This window comes from Camelina sativa, chromosome 18, assembly GCF_030686135.1.
Source record: "Camelina sativa cultivar CO46 ecotype springtype chromosome 18, ASM3068613v1".
Lineage (NCBI taxonomy): Eukaryota > Viridiplantae > Streptophyta > Magnoliopsida > Brassicales > Brassicaceae > Camelina > Camelina sativa.
In genome coordinates, this window is record NC_141897.1 from 19265927 (window position 1) to 19282683 (window position 16757).

Genomic DNA, 16757 nt, shown 5'->3' on the forward strand with positions numbered 1-16757 from the left:
TAATATCAACAAAAATATTTAAAATTCTTTTTTATCAAAATGATTCATGTAATCATTATTTAAAATTCAATAAATACGTTTTCGTTATAATTTTTATTTATTAAATAATTTATTCCGAATTTAACAATTTTTAAAAGTAATTTATTTTTAAAGTTGAATTATTTTTAAATATAAATTAAGTTTTTATTGCTTTTATTTAATTGTTAAAATTGTTTATTAATAAGGGTATTTCTATCCATTTTTATTTCAAAATGTGTAGTTTTCTAATAACTATAATATTAAGTGTAATTTTCAAATTTCTTTTAAAATTTAGTATATTCTTAAAAATGTCCCATATTTTTTTGATAATACAAATTGCATGGTCATGTGTACCTAATCAGGTTTTGCATAAACATCTACCAAACCAAACGCAAAACTATAAAATCGCAGGAAAAAATTAACCTTTTTTGGATACTTAAGCTAGTATGAAATGATATATAAAGCAACGGAACCATCATAACTTTTACTTATTTAGTCACAGGTTACGTACTTCGGCAGCCTACTACAAGAACATCACAAAAGTTCACAGACCCAACCATATGCCCAAATTTTCTAAAACTTTACTGTTAATGTCCATTAATGAGATATATTTACCCAAAAAGAAGTCCGTCTATCTATTTAGACTCAAACAAAGAAAGCTACATCTTTTTTTATTAAAAGGCCACATAATAATATACGTCGTCAGCCTAATTTTTTGTCTTCCAGTCTCAAATCATTTATGGCTGCCCGGGACCTGATAGCCTGATGATATCAGAGAACTTAATAATAAGTATAGATGTTGTGGATAGCATTTACCTTCAAAAAGATCGGTAGAGAGCAAATTCAATCCACAACATCTATATCGTTTGTTAAAAATATTAAAATCACTCTTTGAGAATTTGCACCACAATGACGACGATCCATCTACTACTATTCTGATAGTGATATTTCAACGACCAATATTTTAAAATTGTGTTGTGGCATTATAATATAACAATTTTGCTTTAGTGATAATTGCTATTATGAAGCAGGTTTGCTTTAGTATCATAGTGTGAATTCTGCCGTAATGAAATTTTGCGTTAGTGTGATTTGCCATAATTAAGCAAATTGACATTAGTGGTTAGTGGACAATAAATTAAACAATATTTTTTCATAAAAATATTGTATAATTTTGCTTGTAGTAGTTAATTCTTTTTTTTCTTTTTCTTTCATATCTTATTATCGTGTGGCTTAGTATGAAAATGTGTACCGACACTTATTGAAACGAGTGATAAATGAACATCATCCACGAAGCGACTAAAGAGGCTCCAGGACAAACCGCATGAGCAGTCTCACATGCTTGTAGACCTCTCCGGCACGATCATGGAGCCGGACGGCTCGAACACCAGGCCTGACCTCAGACAACGGAAGACATATCTGGCCAGCGAAATCGTTCTTAGTGTTACTGTCGTAGTCTTTGACTGTAATACACAGAAGCGCTAACTCAGGAACACGCAATGGGAATTCGAACTCCTTGTCCCAAATTGGAAACCATTCATCTGTATCTACTTCTGTTCTGTAACTTGCTGTGTCCAAAGGAACCCCTGCGATGCCCACCTGAAAGACAAACAACTCAATGTGAGTCATGTCATTTGACGTGAAACACAAGACTCCTATTAAACCATGTTCTGTATATGCATCGGACACTTGCCTTTGCGTAGAAATCGGGAGGAGAGTATCGATCAAAGTGATGTAGAGGAAAATCCATATTCCATCCTTCTCCAGTGTAGATCTTCACCTACACTCATACAATACACCACATACAAAAAGCTAAAGATGTCTTCCTGTTCTTCAAGAAACGTATGGAAACAGAAACTGAGAAAATAAAAACAAGACCTTCAGAGTTGTCTTGATTGGAAGATTTTGACTACAAGGGTCAAATATTTCACCTCCAGGACCATTGGTGAGCAAAACATCAGGCTTTTTCACATAGCCACATCCACCGTTGGCTTTAAACATCCCTTGCATCATCCACAAAAACCTCCCTTGACTCTGTATTTGCACAAAACAAGTATATAGTTGGTGTTTACTATTGAAAGACTCTGCTTATTATTGTAGAGAGGATAGTGTTAAAACTATTACTTGCATATTGAAGGCAACCATTTGAGCACCATGAATCCATCCAATGATAGGATCATAGTTTGATGAGTCGAATCGTGTAGTCTTGGGAAATATCCTCAGAAGATTCCGCTGCGTAAACTTTACCAAATCGGGTCCACGGGTTTTAGCCAGAGTATCAAGCCACTGCTCGCTCATGCTTAGCCGTATGACTCGTTTAGGATCTCCATTCAAGCAGTTCTTCATTCCTCCTTTGCGGTTCCCAGCGTGAATCGAGATTAAGTCTCTGTATTCGACAGCTACACTCTCCTCATCATCTTCATGAACCTGTTCTTCTGCATCTGCAATTTTCTGGCACAACACAAAACTATTAAAAACATCAAGAAACAGTAACAATTACTTTAACTCTGTTTTGGTTTCTTACTTTAGCTCTAACGGAGACATCAGTTGTTGAACCTTGAGAGACTTGGGTCTGAAGATACTCTTTAGGTGGCTTTGTTGAGATCAAAATCTTTTTCTTGAGTGATTCTGGTGAAGGGAAACGCTCTACATATTCGTCAGTACATTGAAACAATGATTCTCCAAATGTCTTACACACCATCTACAAACATTTTCACCATCAATTAAACTCACTGTTCTGAACAAGATTCAATGAATTTATCAGAATCTAACCTTAGCGACCTAAAAAAAAAAAAAAAAAAAAAAAACCTTAGCGACTTTCTTCTGAAGATTTGGAGGCAAATGGTCCTCTAAGGTAAGCACAACAGGATAATCAGACACTACAAACGCGTTCTCCTTAACAGCATCAAGACATTTCTGCAGATCTTCAACACTCGTTAAGGTTCTGAAACCATTAGAAGAAACAAAAAGAAATCAAGAAAAATACCTAAAGTACTGAGTGATAATCCAAGAAGGGTTTAAAATGGTAAGATTCAAACCCGCCGTGACGAACTTCAGCTTCTTTTCCAGAAGAGCTAGGCCATAAATCAAGCTCAATTACACGAACTCCTTTTCTCAGAGCTTCCACAATGGGAACGATGCTGCTATCACTGTTCAGCTGATTCCCAGTCAAGTAAGAGTTATGTCCCGTGTACAAAAAGTAATGCGACAAAGGCAGATTCATATCTTGCCAAACCTGAAAAACCAAATTGAATCCCATTAACAAAAACTACCTCTCAAAGTAAACAGATCTTACTTATATCCTAAATTTAGTACCTCGCGGGTCGGAGGCAATGGAGAGTTAAAATCACTAAGGAGATAACGGTAGAAGCCTTCAAGATGAAGTCCACGAGGATGGAAAACGCCGTGATGTTTGAGCAAGTGGAATATATCCTTGACGTAGCTTATGTCAGCGTGTTTCTCACCTTGAACTTGGATAACGAACCTGAGCAACTCATCAGCAGACATCCTTTCGTCTTTGGAGTACTCATGGAAAAGGTTCTTGATTTCTTCAGGTGGCTCACTTGATTTCACCTTAAAGCTTCTTACACAACAGAAACACACTTTGAATGACTCTTTCTTCATCTTCTTTTCTTTTCTTTTGGTTAAAGATAAGCAAGAGTGAGAGAGAGAGAGAGAAAAGGAAACAGAGAGAGGTATGATATGTTGTTGTGGTTGTTTGTGAAACAAATTTATATCTCAACGAACCATTATAATATCTAGTATCTATGAATTTTTTCTTCAAGTACAAAAATAGTAAAAAATGAGAAATGGGAATGATGTGTCGGCTGTCCGAATTTAAAGCTTGTATTAAATAACCAAACAGAACCGTTGACTAAGAGCAGAACCGTTGACGCAAACGTGAATTAAAAAAACGTGGTGAAGTGTATAACCGAATTAGATGAGAAACTGGTGGACGCGTGTCACTGTAAGGAAAAAATCAAGAGTTTTCTTTTGTCATTTGATTAGCTAATCATTTTCATTGTTATGTGAAACAGCTCATATTGTTGTTTTTTTTTACTACTTTATTTTGGGCTCACATAATGTAATTGTCAACACAGATAATCTATTTATTGTCAATATTATTGAATTTTTTTTTGTCAATAACTATTAAATGTTTGATGTTGATCGTAGCTCACTGTTTCAACATGTGATTTCTATTGTCTTTTCTTTTTCTTTTTGTTTTTTTTTGGTCTTGCATTTGCTGTTTTATTCTCCATAATGATTATTTTGGTCGAAGAATCTATTGCTTTTGTTGTTGTTGCAGTTCTACCGGATTATCTGAATTCCGCCGAACTTTCATGTAAAAGACATCGACCTAATCACAAAACATTTTTTATGTTTGTTATTTATTTCTGCCAATTTAAGGATGAAAAAGTATCCAAATTTTGCATGACTCTCTGTATTTTTACAAAATTTAAATGAAAAAAATGCTCAAGGCCCATAAAAGGTATGCGAAATGTGTTATATAAAGGCCCATTATTTAAAAGCCCAGATATATAATAATAAGTGTTTATCTCTCAAAGTCTTGTTCTCGTAGTTGTTGTTGTTGTCTAGGTTGCCGAAGAAGCTCAATCAAAGCCTCAGCCTTTAGCTTAACACGACTCGAACTACTCCTACTCTGAGATAAAGCCACGAGCGGAGGAACAGAACCTTCACGAGCCACCATGGTTCGATACACAACACTCTCCTCACAGAGCTGCAACAATATCGACGCAGCCATCTCCTTCTGTCTTTGCGTTCCCGCTTCAACAATCTCCACAAGCACCGGGACACCTCCTTCCTCCACCACCGCCGGTTTAGATTCCGGTTCCGACATCAACAGGTTCATAACAAACGCTGATTTATCAACCATCTCCGATTCAAAATCCGCCATCAACTCGACCAACGGCTTCATAACCCCAGACTCCACTGCTCTGAGTTTGTTCTCCTTCGTCGAACACAAAGAGTACAACGCCGTCGACGCGTCTTTCTTGGCTCTGAACCCGCCAGTTTCTAGAAGGTTCACGAGCAGAGGAATCGCACCGGATCTTCCGATGGCGGTTTTGTTGCTATCCTCCGACTGAGATAACCGTAGCAGAGCACAAGCAGCGTTCTCTTTACTCGTCGGTGTTCCTAATCTCAATGCGTTAACGAGCGGTTTAATTGCACCGGAAGAAACAATCATCTCTTTGTTCTCGTCGCAGAGTGAGAGATTCAAAACCGCAGTGACTCCGTACTCTTGAAGCTGAGGATCCGAAGAAGAGATGAGAGAAACCAACGGTTCGATCGCACCTGCTTTAGCGAGTTTGATACGGTTCTCTGCTTTGTTCTTTGATAAGATTCTAATCTCCATAGCAGCTTGCTTCTGTTCTTCTATCGAAGAGGCTGATGATGACTCGAGATGCGTTACTAGGTATCTGATCAAATCGTCGGAGGAGTTGTCAATGGTGCAAGAGAGAAAGAGTCGTCTTCGTTGGCTCTCGGATGAAGTTGTTTGAAACTCTCCGGATCTGTCGCTGTTACAATCGCTGAAAGCAGAGGAATCGTCCAAGTAGGTGAAACAGCTGTTGTGATGATTCTCCATTTGCTACGAGATTCTGAGACTCAGTAGTGCATATTAAAAAAGTGGACTCAGGGTTTGTTATTTATGTGTGAGAGGAGGATGCAGTTGCAGAGAAAGAGAGAACCTGGGATAATAATGATTTGCACCAATACGATGATTAAAGTTTCAGTGTTATTCTATAAGTCAAATAAACAAGTCTGTTGTCAAAAAAGACCAATTCATTAAGTCAACACAACAGTGTATACAAATTTCAATTTTGTCCGTTTTCCATATGCAGAATAACAAAGAAAGTTTTCAGCACATTATCTTTTAGCTCTCAATCCGATTTGGTGGCTGAAAAGGAAAGTATTAATTAAAAATACAAAAAAAAAAAACACTTTAAAAAGGTTAAGTGAAAAGTCAACACTAAAAATTGTGAGCAATGTAGAAGAAGCTTTTATATCTATCTATAGTTGATCATTGATTTGTTGAAGCCCCTAAACTACAAAAGTACAAACTCTCTGGATGATAATAACAAGGAAGGAAGCTTTGTTTTTAAACGAACTGAAACCGCATGAGAAGTGTAACTGAAACTAGTCTCTCGCCTTTGCGATCATACAATGGAACAGAACGTATCCCCTGTCTCAGCTCTGTCACAGGCAAACATGTCTGTCCTGAGAAATCATCTTTCTCTGGCATGTTGTAGTCGTGCACTTCAATTCTGAGCAAGGCGAGTTCGGGTGCTGTTAGCTGAAATTCAAACTCCTCGTTCCAGAAAGGCTCCCAAGTGTTGTCTTCTTTTTTTGTTTTCTTCATTACCTTATCAGCTCTTACTCCTGTTATCCCCACCTGCTTTCACATATACAGTGCAATCCACATGAATTAGAGATTAAAAAATAAACAGAGCCATAATAAAGAGTCAACTATGTACTAACTAGGTTTATTACCAACTACAGGTTGCTTACCCTTGTGTAGAAGTTAGGAGAAGACCAAGTGTTGAAACAAGTTCGTTGGAAACATGAGTCCCATCCTTTTCCCATGTATACTTTCACTTTCAGAGTTGTCTTTACAGGTAATTTCGCTTTCGGGTCAAACACTTCTCCACCGAGACCATTGTTCATCATAAACTCCGGTTTTTTCACGTACCCGCATCCACCATTCCCTCTGAACATACCATGCATCATCCACAGAGCTCTTCCATATCCCTGAAAATTTGAGACCCAAGATGTGTTAGTGTGTTGAGACTTTAAATGGTCAGATGGTTAAAAAGGCCTGAGAGAAACTGCAAACCTGCATGTTGAAAGCAACCATTTGAGCTCCGTACATCCAACCGTTGTAAGGCCTGTAGTTGGAGGAATTTACTCGTGTTGCCTTTGGATATATCCTCAATAGATTCTTCTGTGTGAATCTAGATTATGATTGTAGTGAGCTTAGTGCAAGAAACAAAGTAACTAGCTCAAAATTAGTTTCCTTTTTGATAGCAGGTTATACTTACTTCATGACTTCAGTTCCATAAATTTCAGTGGCTTTCTTGAACTTCTGCTCCCTCAAACTCAGCCGTCTAACTCCACCATTATCAATAGTAAGTGCTTCCTTCAATCCATTTTTAGCATTTCCAGAAGGAATAGCTATCAGGCGACTGTAGGTGACGAAATCCAAGTTGCTTGATTCTTTATCAAATCCTACCTCTTCATTTTTAGCCTCGCTTGTTTCTTCCTCGGTCTACACAAGTCATTGCACGCAAAGAGAGATACTTAAGATGACACTGAGAAAACCAAAACTCCTATATTTGAAATGCATATGTACCTTCTCATCATCTACTCGGTCTATTGAAACATCTGATGACGCCTTTCCTGATACATCTGACTCAGAATCCTTCTCCTTTTCACAGTTCCGTTTAGGAGGCTTTGTAGATACAACAACTCTATACTTGAGATCTTCTGGTGAAGGGAACTCTTTTAAACCGCCAGACTCGGGAAAATACAGCATATCCCTGAATAACTCTTTCATCATCTGCAGCAATATATAAAAGGAAAGTATAAACTTTGTCAAAATTTTCAAGGAACTTCTGAAACTAAATACGGCAATGATTCCTCAGTGAGATCAAGAACGCACCTCAGCTGCTTTGGCTTGAAGATCTGGGGTCAAATGATCTTCCAAAGTCAATATCACAGGGTATGCAGATGCAGAAAAGGCATGATCTTTAATAGATCTCAAGCATTTGATCAGATCCACTGGAGGTGTCCATGCCCTAAAAGCAGTAAACATACTCTTTTGTTTTGTTCGACAAAATTTCGACCTATAGATCTTGGAATATAAATCATAACACAAAAGCATACCAGCCGTGAAGAACAAGTATGTCGTCTTTAGTAGAGTTAGGCCACAGATCAAGTTCAAGAGCTCGAACACCTCTCTTTAATGCCTTAATGAGAGGTACATCACTGCATTCACTGTTGATCTGATTCCCAGTCAGATACGAATTATGGCTTGTGTAAATGAAATAGTGGGACAAGGGAGACTGCATGTCTTGATGCACCTGAATCAACAAAAAGCTCACAGATTTGAAATTTCCATGTTGCAAGAAAAAGAAAGACGTCAGTAGTCAGGACAGAAAAATACCTTACTATCAATTGGATGATTCATATCATCTGACAACAAGAAACTGAAGAAATCATCAAGGTTCAGCGTATGCCTCAAAAACTTAGTAATATGATGTCTTGCACATGTGATTCTTTCTATGATCTTCTCTGCATCTGAAATCGACACCTCAGTCTCCCCTTGCACCTCAACCAAGAACCGACATAGCTGCTCTGCCGTCAGGTGGTTCCTCCCCTCGGTATACTCTACAAACGCTGTCACTACATCCGGGGGTGGGGATCCTCTGTTCATTCTAAGCTTGTCACTGAAACACAAACCCATTTTGTATCTCCCCATATCTTTCTTCATCCCAGGTCTTTGTATTCCCAAAATGAAAATCTCAGCTCAAGAAAAGGCGACAAGATACTTCAAAATCACACCAGCCAATCTCTATTTATATATTTCAGCTCCTGGATTCTCTTCAAAAAGTTCCTGCAGTTTAGTTAAATAGCAAGTCCTGCATATATGGCATGATCTTCATACTCATAAATCAAATATAAATCGTTCTTTTTTCTTCCATACTTTATTATAATTATACAGTGGTATGCCTCTTTTTGCTCAGTGCTCTTAGCTTTCCTCTTCCTTTTCGATATATTCCCAGCCAAGAGACTCATGTTGAAAAACCTCACTTTCCAAAAAAACCAGCTTAAACAATTATTATGGCATCTAATTCCAGAAGCATAATGATGTAGCTGAGGGAAGCTTCAAGGATTCAACGATTGGGTTTCTCAATACTTTTTCATTTTCTTTCTTTCCTTCCACATTTCACGGTATGCAAAGTCTTTCAAGTCACTGTTAAAACGCTCATAAAGTCTTTGAAGAATCTCAAAACATCTGTAAGTTACCAATCTCTCCAACGATGAAATAGAATCAAGAATCTGTCTTTCTTCACTAGTAAGCATATATGGTGGTGTGGTCTTAATCTATGGATTAAGAATATATACCTTTAGATTGTTAAATATAAAGCAATGCTAAAACAATTGATTATAGCATAAAGAGATTCATATACCAACAAAAGATTCCAGAATATATACTCTACTTCAGAATTTCACGTGTTTAGTGCAGCAAACAGAGAGACACAGGCTTAGATAACTAATAGTTTAGCGAAAGATATGAAGCTTCTTTGATATAAGTCCACATGCGTATAAACAACTATTCTAAGCTATCCAATACCAAAATCCAGAAAAGGAATAAAGAGGTTACGTTTCTAAGATAAGATGAGAGATGCTTAATATTACTATAACTTGCATAAGGCGTTATTTTTTTTTTGTACTTATAGAACAAAACTTCATCTCAGGACCAAGAAACTGGTCACATATACAAAAGAAACCATAAAGGACAGGAACTTCAGAAGATCAATATATTTTCTCATGTAAAGATCAATTTTATTCCTCCATGAAGAAGCATCAGACACATAATAAACATACAACATATCAAATAAAAAATATAATTCTAGATGGATACACGCACCAAAGATGGCGTCTCAGACAAACTCGAAGCGCATAAGAAGCCGTGTGGAGCTGTATTTCACTCCCTTTCGATTAAAAAGTGGAACAGCGCGTATGCCTTGCCTTAACTCGGACACTGGTAAACAAGTTTGACCTCCAAAATCATCTTTTTCATTTTTGTCGTGCTCATGGACTTCAACACGGAGCAAAGCAAGTTCAGGCACTGCTAACGGGAATGTGAACTCCTTATTCCAAATGGGTGTCCATGTATCATACTCTATTTTTGTTTTCTCCATCACCTCATCAACAGGTGCTCCAGCAATACCCACCTGTATAAATAAACCAAGTTAAATTTCTATTTCGATCAAGATAAGGGGACAATGGAAAAAATCAAGATTGGCGTTCACATACTCTAACGAAGAAATCTGGAGGAGAATAAGAATCAAAGTGAGTTTTTTTGAAGTCTAGGAGCCATCCATCTCCCATACAGACTTTAACCTGAGATTGTTAAATGTTAAGCAAGAAAGTGTGGAAGGATAAATGAATAGAAACAACGGATGTTCAACTCTATTGCCTAACCTTTAAAGTTTTCTTTGGAGACGAGTTGTCTTTGGGATAAAAACCTTGTCCATTAGGACCTACATTCATAAGAAAATCTGGCTTCTTGACATAACCGCACCCTCCATTTGCTCGAAACATTCCTTCCATTAGCCATAATGCTCTGCCATACCCCTACAAATATGCATTCAGTTATTATTTAGCTTCATCACAGTAAAACTCAGATGATGATTCAGGGACTGAGGATTTGAGACAGACCTGCATGTTGAATGCAATCATTTGAGCTCCACTCATCCAACCGATCTGAGGTTTATAGTTTGAAGAGTTAAACCTTGTGCCTTTCGGATATATCCTCAAAAAGTTCTTCTGAGTGAATCTGCTCAATTGTGAGGGTTCTAAAATATTAACTTGAAAAATACAAGAAGCAAGCACTAGCCATATATAGTGATTATTTAGCATGTGATATTAATATACCTGATAACATCTGCACCATATGCCGCTACAGCTTTCTCCAGTAATTGCTCACTCAGACTAAGTCGCCTGATTTTATTTGGATCCACTTTTAAAGCCATCCGTAAGCCACCTTTTGGCTTCCCTGCATGGATGGCAATAAGACGCTTGTATTCTGGTGCTAGTAATTGGCATGACATATCAGACTCACAAGAGCCTCTTTCTTCATCATCTTGATTGAGATCATTTATACTGCTTGTAACCTGAAAGTAATCAAAAGCAGTATGAATTGGACTATTAAAACAAAACACTTGATGCTTAGAGTTTTTGTTTCAATTAGTATTACAGTTGAAGCACACCTTCTCAAGTTCGGATTGCGTAGAAATAAGATCTTCTGGCTCTTTGCCCCATACATCTTCATCTGAGTCCTTACCTTTCTCTCCATTATCTTTCTCCTTCCCATCGTTAGCTTCTAAGTACTCTTTTGGAGGTTTTGTTGATATAAGAATCTTTCCCTTCAAGTCTTCTGGTGAAGGAAATTCTTGACAGCTTTCAGCATCATGGTAATACAACATTTCTCCAAATGTCTGAGTTATCATCTGCGGAAGAGCAAATACAATGCGGCGTTCATATATACACGGATGGAATCATGAACTTTTAAGGTCTAAAGACTATATAGGGTGAAAAGAAAGAAAACCTTGGCAACTTTAAATTGAAGTTTTGGCGTGAGATGGTCTTCTAGAGTAATAATAACAGGATACTTTGAAGTAGCAAAGGCATTAGCTTTAATGGAATCTAAACACTTTCCCAATTTCACCTCCTTCGTCAAGGTCCTGTAGTTTCCATAAAAGTGAGAAACAAAACAATAGTACTATAATAGCCCATAGAACCAACCAACACACACAAAAGCAAGACCCGAAGTGAATATATACATACCTTCCATGCTTAACACAGACATCATCAGTACCACGTGGCCAAAGATCCAACTCAACAACCCTCACGCCTCGTCTTAATGCATCTGCAATTGGAAGGTCACTGCAGTTGCTACTGAGCTGATTTCCAGTTAAGTAAGAATTGTGGCCAGTGTATATAAAGTAATGTGACAGAGGAGCATCCATGTTGTGATGGACCTGAAATAATAGCCATTAGCCAACAATGGTTAATAAAACCAGCCACATCTCCCTCCACTTATCACTGAAGAATTAATATTTCTATGCTGATTCCTGAATCTTATAGGCTAGAGAGGAGCTAAAAGCCATCCAGCAGTAAACAACTTCTAAAATAGAAACTTAGTATCCAAAATGGAAACTTCTAAATTTAGACAGGTGAAGAATCAAACAGTCAGATTCCTGATGCTCAGCAGCAGAGCACACCACACGAACACGAACCACCTTAAATGACTCATAAGCACTAAGAAGCTACCAAAAGAGGGGCTTTTGCTATATATGAATGATCAAAACTAAGTTAGGCCCGAAAATGGCAAAATGAGTCAAATAGCTATGAGAGAGAAACAAAACCCAACAAAAAAAAAAAGAAAAAAAAAAGTTCAGTGACTTTCCGGTAAAATCAACAGAAGTCTAAAACTTTCTTTGTCAATCTTTATCACAATCAATCCCAGATTCCGAAAAATCCATACTTTGTTTCTCCCATTTTCTCAGGAAATGACAAAAAAAAAAAAAAAAAAAAAGAGAGAGAGTTTGACCAGAGGTTGAAACCTGATCGGCGATGGGAGGATTAAGATCAGTTGAAAACATAAAATAATTGAAATCTTCGAGCGTCAGGTTTCGTCTGGTGAACTTTGCAATGTGGTGTCTACGACGAAGCACCTCGTCAACGATCCTCTCCGCTTCCTCCAGACTCGTCGATCGTTCTTCTCCTCCTTCCTCCGCCATAAGCTTCTGTAGCTGCTCCGGCGACATATTAGCCTCGCCCTCCGCGTATTTCTCGAAAACAGCTCTGACGTCATCGACAGGACCAGCCTCCGTCATCCTAAACTTCCTGGTGAAGATCAGACAGAATTTGTAACTACCCATCTCTTTTTTTCCCTCCATCTCTCTCTCTCTCTGTTTGTGTACGTATCGTCGTCGTCGTCGTGTTCAGATCCAAGAATATTGAAAAGGTGATACCTTTTTTTTGCTCTGAATCTTAACTTATAAATACTCTCAGATCGTTCCTCTCATTTTAAATGTTATTTTTAATGTCGTAAACATTTCAGAGAGAAAAAAAAAAAAAAAAAACTCGTCAAACCTCTCTTACACGCTCGCTCATACCTGAACACATAACAAAAAAACAAAAACAAAAAACTTGTTTACTGACGAATCTTGTTTTTTTCTCAAAAGACATTTATAATCGTCGTTGTTAATTCTAAATCCAGAGGAAAAAAATAATGACTAATTAAAAGGATTGGAGTAAAAATAGTACTTATTAGTGAACGTATATCACCAGGTGTTAATTTGTTTTCCCCCATAATAATTAAAAAAAAAAAAAAATCATTGAAGTGTGAACACGAATTTTGAAAAACAATTTTCAGATACGTATGTTGAAATAGCAAAGCAATAACAAAAAAAAAAAAAAAGAAGGTACTGGGCTACATTGGTGGGGGCAGATCGAGAAATGCAGATCTCTACTCTTAACGCATTTGTTGTGTTATGTTTTGTCTTCGTTTTTTCTGCTATCGACACGTATGTATACGTCCATTGCAGTAAAGTCCGAGATTTATGGGTCTACTATTGTAAGTTTGTAACCATACACGATAACACGAATGCACTTGTGACTTATGTCACTTATCCATACAAAAAGATTCAAAAGTATAGGGATGATGATGATGACCTATTCTATCAACCGCACGATTACACTCTCCAGAGTTTAAAGGTTCATGAATCATGATTTCTTTATCAACATACGATGTCGGTCAGTCGCTGTGTTATACCTTGGTCTTTGTTGATATAACTGATGAGTGCTACTGCTAGGCCAAACAATAAAGTTATGTATAAAGTTATGCCATCATGGTATATCCTATATTTATTCACGATGCCTGCCACTTTTAAGACCAGAAAGTATAAATAATTATATAAATACGTATATATATATATAAATACATAATACATATATATATGTATATGTATATACATTAATACATAATACATATATATATGTATACATATATACATAAATACATAATACATATATATATGTATACATATATACATAAATACATAATACATATATATATGTATACATATATACATATATATATGTATTTTGATTTACATGATGTTTTAATTGTTAGTTGAATTATTTCTATTGTTGTTTACATGATGTATATATATTCACGTAAAATTAGACAAAAAAAAGAGAGGTAAATATCATTATTAAGAAGAAAAAAAATAACAGATTTCAGATGTCGGCCAATAGATAAAAAAAACAGATGAGATAATAGATATGTCAAATAACAAGGCGACAAAAGAAAAAGAAGAAAAAAGTGTTGGTTTATAATGGTGGTGCAGATGCAGGTCTATTGTCTTTCCAAAATCCACTTTTAGGCCTAATAAAGTTATGAAGTTATCTCTCCTTTTTTACTAACTCACACTTAAAAGAGACATGATATGATAATGATCGATATTAGTCGTTAAAAAAAATACTAATCTTTGAAAAGTATATTAATTGATCTACCAAAAAAAAGTGTATAGTGGATGACTGGGACAGGAAAAGTTGACAATAGTTTAAATATTATTGATCGTCAAATTGTTAATGTGAACAGAAACGTGCTTAATTGAATGAAACTGACATTATTAAATGTTTATTATAACGACGACTTATAAAGTTATAACAGCAGAATATTACTATTAGCTGGAACATAAGTAATGTGAAATCCTTATGATGGTCTTGGTGTTTCAGTCTTTTTTGACTTAGTATCTTTTGATTAAAAAAAATAGACTTCATCATTATCAGATTCAGTCATCTCTTCCCCATTAGGGTTACCAAGTTTAATTGTTTTCGTATAGTTATATCATTTGCTAATCAGCAACAATAAAAAAAGTCTTTCCCGTTGATATCATAGATTAATGGGTTGTAACTAAAAACTCAATAGCCCAGTCCATTACGGTTCTCAAAGAATCCGGGGCCCAAGTACAATTGTGTGTGGGCTGCCACGTGGCAATATTTAATTGGATATTCTACGTGGTGTTGGTGGGGAAATATAGAAGAGGAGTCAGTCGTCAGGAGAAACCACTAAAGCACGGTGCGAGATGGCGAGCTCAGTGACGCTACTTCTATGGAGTCTTCTTCTTCTCGGTACCCTAAGCGCTATTCAGGTACACTTTTTTTGTGTGTGTTTCCTTCTCATAGTTTGCAGCAAATGTTTTTTTGATTGAGTTCTTAGATTTTGCACGATCTATATCAAACTGAGTGCGACTCTGGCAAATTTTGTTTAAGGTTGATTTTTTTTTTTTTTTTGAATCTCTGTGTTTGATTTTTATGACACCTTTCTGAGGTTCGTATCAGCATCTCATATTCATACGATCAGGGAATGAACCTTTATACTCTCTCATCGCGATTTGTATGTAGTGTGTGTTTGAGATGTGAATCGGAAGGAGATTGGTTTTCAATTTTTTTTGTTTCTATGGTTGCAATTACGGTCCAGACGTAAGAGATTCAGTAAAGTGGATCAACCATATATGGTTATTCCGAAATTCTGAGTTTGGTCCTTAAGATGTGATTATAGAGATTTAACATCATCGAATTGGTATTGTATTGAGAAAGCTACTTGTGCATGAAGTGCGCCTAATGTGTTGGAATGATGTAAGTATTATGGAACTGCTACTACTGGCTAGTGTTTATATTGATCTCTGGATGTTTGCTTCCATGTATCAGGCCAAAAAGTCCAAGGAAAACTTGAAGGAGATCACACACAAGGTTTATTTCGATGTTGAAATTGATGGGAAAGCAGCAGGTCCTGAGTTCGTTTTTATGATGCCATGTTGGTGCTATTAGTTCTCGCGCTATATGTCCCCTGAAGACATCTCAAACCAGTTGACGATTTTTTTGTTCCAGGTCGTATTGTCATGGGTCTATTTGGCAAGACAGTTCCCAAAACTGTAGAGAATTTCCGAGCTCTATGCACGGGTAAGAAACTCAAAATATTGCTCATTCTCGTCTTGTCTCAGTCTAGTAGAAGTAGTTTAATAAGCTTATCTACTTTGATATGATATGAATGCTTACAGTAACTGTTTTACTTACAGGGGAGAAAGGAATAGGTAAGAAAGGAAAGGCTCTCCATTACAAGGGGAGTTCATTCCATAGGATCATACCAAGCTTTATGCTTCAAGGAGGTGACTTTACTCATGGAAATGGAATGGGAGGAGAATCTATCTATGGTGAGACGTTTGCTGATGAGAACTTCAAACTAAAGCATACTGGTCCAGGTGAGGACTTCTTCAGTATCCTGTCTATACGTTTTCATCTCGACTCTTTCCCTGTGTGAGGTTTTAACCTGATCAATTGTTTTCCTTTTTCACAGGGTTCCTATCAATGGCAAACGCTGGCCAAGACACCAACGGATCACAGTTTTTCATCACAACTGTCACAACCAGCTGGTGAGTACAGACTCAGCCGAATTTTAAACACATAAAGCTACCTTTTTTGATCTTTCAGTTCTTTTATTTAAAATTTTTTTGACTATTAGTGGTAGCACATGTTGGTACTTCAGCTTAAATTTTCAATTTCGGAATAGAATTCTCGATATGTGGTTTCTGTCTTCTGATAAATAAAGCTCGGGACTTTATACAGGTTGGACGGGAGGCATGTAGTGTTCGGGAAGGTAGTGACGGGAATGGATGTGGTGTACAAAGTTGAAGCTGAAGGAAATCAGAGCGGAACTCCCAAGAGTAAAGTTGTGATTGTAGACAGTGGTGAGCTTCCTCTGTAACTCGAACTCTCGTAAATCGTTTAATTTTCCATTTTATGTGTGAGCTTTTAGTGCTTGATGACTTTTGTTTAAAAACAACTCTCTTAGTTACTTATGAATGAATTCTAAGCAACTTCTAATTATATTATGCAAAGTTGCAAACCCCTAATTAGACCAAAGA

General features: G+C 36.8%; 5 protein-coding genes across 7 annotated transcripts; 1 reads left to right on the forward strand and 4 right to left on the reverse strand.

Annotated features, from left to right (window-relative positions):
* Nucleotides 1-1248: 1248 nt before the first annotated feature.
* Nucleotides 1249-3840, reverse strand: LOC104761966 (phosphoinositide phospholipase C 1). Its single transcript, XM_010485165.3, has 8 exons — nucleotides 3331-3840; nucleotides 3054-3250; nucleotides 2824-2959; nucleotides 2540-2716; nucleotides 2140-2466; nucleotides 1894-2049; nucleotides 1709-1795; nucleotides 1249-1614 (listed from the first exon to the last, which is right to left on the reverse strand). Exons 1-8 carry the CDS (start codon nucleotides 3637-3639, stop codon nucleotides 1315-1317), a joined length of 1689 nt encoding a protein of 562 aa, XP_010483467.1. The 5' UTR covers nucleotides 3640-3840; the 3' UTR covers nucleotides 1249-1314.
* A 533-nt stretch (nucleotides 3841-4373) lies between these two features.
* LOC104761967 (U-box domain-containing protein 3-like) lies at nucleotides 4374-5804 on the reverse strand. Its single transcript, XM_010485167.2, has one exon. It carries the CDS (start codon nucleotides 5618-5620, stop codon nucleotides 4568-4570), a length of 1053 nt encoding a protein of 350 aa, XP_010483469.2. The 5' UTR covers nucleotides 5621-5804; the 3' UTR covers nucleotides 4374-4567.
* Nucleotides 5805-5929: 125 nt separating this feature from the next.
* On the reverse strand, nucleotides 5930-9138 carry LOC104761968 (phosphoinositide phospholipase C 5). The gene is made up of 8 exons (XM_087498059.1): nucleotides 8198-9138; nucleotides 7918-8114; nucleotides 7694-7829; nucleotides 7385-7591; nucleotides 7074-7300; nucleotides 6869-6986; nucleotides 6544-6783; nucleotides 5930-6427 (listed from the first exon to the last, which is right to left on the reverse strand). The coding sequence occupies exons 1-8, from the start codon at nucleotides 8522-8524 to the stop codon at nucleotides 6134-6136; spliced, it is 1746 nt and encodes a 581-aa protein (XP_087354185.1). The 5' UTR covers nucleotides 8525-9138; the 3' UTR covers nucleotides 5930-6133.
* Nucleotides 9139-9561: 423 nt separating this feature from the next.
* On the reverse strand, nucleotides 9562-13354 carry LOC104761969 (phosphoinositide phospholipase C 4). Of its 3 annotated transcripts, none has more exons than XM_087498058.1 (10): nucleotides 13263-13354; nucleotides 12387-12941; nucleotides 11608-11801; nucleotides 11369-11504; nucleotides 11031-11270; nucleotides 10696-10934; nucleotides 10480-10597; nucleotides 10243-10395; nucleotides 10075-10161; nucleotides 9562-9992 (listed from the first exon to the last, which is right to left on the reverse strand). In XM_087498058.1, exons 2-10 carry the CDS (start codon nucleotides 12720-12722, stop codon nucleotides 9699-9701), a joined length of 1797 nt encoding a protein of 598 aa, XP_087354184.1. In that variant the 5' UTR covers nucleotides 12723-12941; nucleotides 13263-13354; the 3' UTR covers nucleotides 9562-9698. The 3 variants fall into 3 exon arrangements, with proteins under 3 accessions (XP_087354184.1, XP_087354183.1, XP_010483471.1); XM_087498057.1 differs by having other exon boundaries at nucleotides 13093-13279; XM_010485169.3 differs by lacking the exon at nucleotides 13263-13354 and having other exon boundaries at nucleotides 12387-13067.
* Nucleotides 13355-14527: 1173 nt separating this feature from the next.
* LOC104761970 (peptidyl-prolyl cis-trans isomerase CYP20-1) lies at nucleotides 14528-16719 on the forward strand. Its single transcript, XM_010485171.2, has 6 exons — nucleotides 14528-14984; nucleotides 15544-15622; nucleotides 15724-15795; nucleotides 15912-16094; nucleotides 16190-16265; nucleotides 16459-16719. Exons 1-6 carry the CDS (start codon nucleotides 14919-14921, stop codon nucleotides 16595-16597), a joined length of 615 nt encoding a protein of 204 aa, XP_010483473.1. The 5' UTR covers nucleotides 14528-14918; the 3' UTR covers nucleotides 16598-16719.
* The last annotated feature ends 38 nt before the right edge of the window (nucleotides 16720-16757 follow it).